The sequence below is a fragment of the Octopus bimaculoides genome, chromosome 6 (genome assembly GCF_001194135.2).
Source record: "Octopus bimaculoides isolate UCB-OBI-ISO-001 chromosome 6, ASM119413v2, whole genome shotgun sequence".
Lineage (NCBI taxonomy): Eukaryota > Metazoa > Mollusca > Cephalopoda > Octopoda > Octopodidae > Octopus > Octopus bimaculoides.
In genome coordinates, this window is record NC_068986.1 from 35,116,594 (window position 1) to 35,121,524 (window position 4,931).

The following is a 4,931-nucleotide window of genomic DNA, read 5'->3' on the forward strand; positions in this document are numbered from 1 at the left end:
TCTTACTTCCTGTTTCTGTTGTGCCTGTAATTCAAAGGGTCAGCCTTGTAACACTCTGTGTCATGCTGAATATCCCAGAAAACTACGTTAAGGGTACACGTGTCTATGGAGTGCTCAGCCACTTGCACGTTAATTTCACGAGCAGGATGTTCCATTGATTGGATCAACTGGAACCCTCGACGTCGTAATCGACGGAGTAACAACAACAACAACATAGATTCATTAGTCACTTGAATAGAAATATAGAATGTCAGATACATGGATATCTGTGAGGAGAATTATCTAATATTAAAATGGCACTTTTTATTTTCTGAGGGTTTTTTGATTAATTCATAAGATATTTGTCTCTTCATAGTACACTGAAGATCATTCATACTTTAACACCTGTTTTCCATGCTGCCATAAGCTGGACATGTCTGCAATCACTGGCTCGGGAACGAAATTTTCTTAGAGGGTGCAAACCCACGCCCCCTGTGCGTGAGAAGACCCGGCAAGCGAAGTGAGAACGTTGCCAGTGCCCCTGGACTGGCTCTTGTGCAGGTGGCACATAAGATGCACCATTTTGAGCGTGACCGTTGCCAGTACCGCCTGACTGGCCTTCGTAGGGTTTTCGAGCGAGATCGTTGCTAGTGCCCCTGGACTGGTTCTTGTGCGGGTGGCACATAAAAGACACCATTTCGAGCGTGGCCGTTGCCATTACCGCCTGACTGGCCTTTGTGCAGGTGACATGTAAAAGCACCCACTACACTCTCTGAGTGGTTGGCGTTAGGAAGGGCATCCAGCTGTAGAAACTCTGCCAAATTAGATTGGAGCCTGGTGTTGCCATCCGGTTTCACCAGTCCTCAGTCAAATCGTCCAACCCATGCTAGCATGGAAAGCGGACGTTAAACGATGATGATGATGATGATGATGAAGGCCATTTTTAAAAAATTTATTTATGTTCTTTGAGAAGAAACTTAATTCAAGCTACTTTTTGCAGATCACTTTTTACTTAAATTTACTAAAATTGCATTGGTTAAATCTACTAACATATTTTATAGTTTCTAAAAGTCATTAACAAAATTGCTACAATCATCACATTATTATTTAGAGTTGTTTACAAATTCCAACAAAAGTAAGGTTTAACTGTAATAAGTTTTGGCATTCAGTTTGCTTTTGTTTTCTCTTTAAACAGGAGAGGTAGTGACAGTGTTTTGTCTACTATTCTACTTTACTTGTTTCTATCACCTTCACCTAAATTCAGCCAGATAAACAACATCAATATAACATTCAGAGTTTTAAGAAGTCTTTTCATGTGTTTCCTAACATAAACAGACTTAAAATGCTCCACAGCCTACTAACTCTTCTCTAGACTGTAAATAACAGCTTAGTGAAAATATTTAGATAAACTATGACAAAAGCCATATATTTCTAAATGAATAAAAGCAACCTAGCCAACTGAATACCTAACAACTGTCAACTTTAAGGCACCTGTTATAGGTAGATAAATGTGTGACAGCTGGATTAGGAAGAAATTACACATGACAAATTAGTCACAAATTAATGGGAAATTTTTCTCAAATCTATCCAGAAAATATTTGTTTTATAAAATTTAGATTTTATTTATGAATAAATTTAATTTTTCATCCCTTCCTAATAACTGAAAATCTAAATTTCTTCCAATTACTACAAACTTATTTCTTATAATGAACTGCCATAAGATGAATTATATTAATCAAGACAAAAAGTGATAAACTCTGTTGAAGACAATTTCTATAGTTAACTTTTGTGTGATTAAGGATAATTTATCCTTCACTTCAGCTTCTTATTGATGCAAAGTTTCCTTTAATTTTATTGTAGAAAACAAGAACCAGAACATTAAACAGCTTTACCTTCAGCCATTTAGGACTATATTTTCCACAAATATTGTTACAATATATTATATTTCTGTTGCAATTTATATATCATAAGATATATAAATTACAACATGCCAGTGACATGTAAAATGGACGATTCAAATATGGTCGATGTTAGTGCCACATGACTGGCACCTGTGCTGGTGGTATGTTAACAGCACCATTTGAGCGCGGCCAATGCCATGCTGCTTGACTGGCACCTGTGCCAGTGGCACATAAAAAGCTCCATTTGAGCATGGCTGATGCCAGTGCCACCTGACTGGCTCCCGTGCAGGTGGCATGTAAAAAACACCCACTACACTCTTGGAGTGGTTGGTGTTAGGAAGGGCATCTTGCTGAAGAAACCTTGCCAAATCAGATTCGAGCCTGGTGCAGCCTCCTGGCTTGCCAGTCCTCATTCCAACCCATGCCAGAATGGAAAGCAGACGTTAAACGATGACGATGAACATAACCTAGAATCTTTAACTACCATCTATCATTTAACAGCGGTTACAAGTACAATCCCTAGCTCATATATGTATATATATATATATATATATATATATTATTATAAGTTACATCTCATACATATATGAGATACACACACACACAGATGGATGGATAGACAAATGAATATTGTCTGAAGACAACTGAAGAAAGCCGACTGAGACATTGTCAGCATCAATGATAATGAATAAACCAGATAGGGAAAATAGACAACCAAACAGACATCAGTGTAGAAAATACTTATAAATAAACATAACTACTATAGTAATAGCTAGAAGTTTGTCAACAGGTACTTCATACAGTCCTAAATACATATTTCTGAAAAGGCTATTTTTACTTCACAATAAAGGATTCCCACATTATCACAATACTGGTTTTCAATAACATTATCAAATTTTGGGTTTTACTTAATATCTTATTAATGTGTCTGTTTAAACATAACTATATAGAACAAATAAAGGTACATCTTTAACTTAAAAGATGAAAATTAAATTACATATAGCTTCAAAATATAGTTACACACACACACAGAATCACCTACAGAATTATGTGCAGATTTACAAGTCCTACAAAATCATAAAACAAGCAAATGTTGTTAATATTTAATGCAGTTTAGAAATGGGTTTCTGGATGTTGGTTCTCAGTTGAAAGTAGAAGGTAGGTATATCTAAAATTTGGCATGCCGTTTATGTATACAAGCATGACCCTTTTGTAAATTATTTTTTTGCAGAAGTCAGAAAAAATCCTAAAAGCATTTGTGGATTTTGAGACACTTATATATTCCAACAAGTTTTTGTTTATTTTGTTAATTTATAGGTGGGTGGGGGGACATCGAAAGAGGTCTTAGTGAGTAGCATCCCTGCCTTCCTGGGCTAGTTTTCCACCACATCTCTTAAAAATCATGGTAGAGGCCTTGGTCTCAGGACCACTCATGTCTGGAAACTGAGGTTGGAAGTAAGCAAGGGGATGCTCCCCATAAAGAAATCCAGTTCCAAAAAGGCTTCATGATAGCAATGGAGAATGGGCACCAACCAGCCCAAAGGTTGGGGTGACCTGCACCTGCCTGCCTCAGTTGCTATGGCATTGAGGTAGATCTGACCACACCCATTAACAGGGACAAAACCCGGATTTAAAACACTGGATGATGATGATGATGCTTGTTTTACATGAATGCTTAAATGAATATGAGTGGCTTTCATTGGATCAACTGGAACACTCGTCGTCGTAACTGACGGAATGCCAGTAGCAGTAGTAGCAAGAATACGACAGAAGCAGAAAAATAAATAAATAACTAAAATAAAATAAACAGTACTTACCGTATCATAACATACATTATCTTTATTCCAAGGATAAGGCACTGAAAAAGAACAAAAAATATAGTAAAGTTATTAATTAATTATTAAGGTTTTAATGTAAATTATCTTAAGTATCGTAGGCACAAATTAGAGACATGGGTTCAATCCCACTGTGTGTTAACTTAAAGATGGTGACCAAATCCCTGTGAATGGATATGGCTGAAAGAAACTTAAAGAAGCCCATTTCACTCATACATACATACAAATGTGTGTGTGTGTGTGTGTGTGTGTCAATTCAAATAAACAAACAATTAATAAAAAAAATGAAAAAAATGAATGTGAGGACATGCACAAGAAGTGTATTAGCTTGATGCTTGGTGAAAGGAGAGAGTTTGATGTTTCGAGCATAGCTCATCATTGGAAAGGAGAAAGGGAAAAGTCCAAAGACCCAGCTCAAAACTTGCCAGTTTACCCACATTTCAAAACTAGCTGAGAGGGGTTAAATTGCTGCCTACCTTTCTTATTTACCTTCTAGTTCAAGTAATAACCAAAGGTAGTGATGGTTTCAGATAGAAAATGATCCAACTTCAGCATTTTCAGCTGTTTTCATCATGCACCTTCAGGAAGGGAGCAGAAAGGCTTAGCCTTGCAATGATCTCTAAATATTGTACAAAGTTATTTTATCTCATAATCTGGTATCTAAGAAGTGCTTATCTTACTGAAGTCCAACATGTGGAAGAAAAAGAGTAATATTGTAAGAACTCAAAAATTATATATGACATCTAAGAAAAATACTTGATGAAGATATAAAATCTTGATGAAGATATAAAATCTTGATGAAGATATAAAAATATACAAACCTCTGCTGCCATAAATGCAAATATGGTAAATCCAGCTTGCATTGCAACAAATCCTGAGATAACAAGCAGACCCATGCAAGAACAGAAAATCACACCAAGAAGAGAAAGCAGCTTGACATGAACCCATCGAGCAGTACCAGGAGAGAACGAGAGCTGAAATTAAAAGAAAAGAAATATAATATAATTAATACATATATGTAAACATATATAAAGTTGGTGTAGATGTCTGTGGACACACACATGAAATGAGTGTATAATGTGCGGTGCGTGAGAAGACCCGGCAAGCCAAGTAAGATCGTTGCCAGTGCCCCTGGACTGGCTTGTGCGGGTGGCACATAAACGACACCATTTCGAGCGTGGCCGTTGCCAGTATCGCCTGACTGGCCTTCGTGCAG

General features: G+C 36.9%; 1 protein-coding gene across 1 annotated transcript in view; it reads right to left on the reverse strand.

The window, feature by feature from the left end:
- LOC106876431 (E3 ubiquitin-protein ligase AMFR) overlaps window positions 1-4,931 on the reverse strand; it is a 68,435-nt gene that overhangs the window by 23,688 nt on the left and 39,816 nt on the right. The window contains exons 4-5 of the mRNA XM_014924977.2: window positions 4,537-4,689; window positions 3,698-3,738 (exon numbers count right to left, since the gene is read on the reverse strand). Coding sequence (XP_014780463.1) covers window positions 3,698-3,738; window positions 4,537-4,689 — 194 coding nt within the window. The remainder of the gene's footprint in view (window positions 1-3,697; window positions 3,739-4,536; window positions 4,690-4,931) is intronic.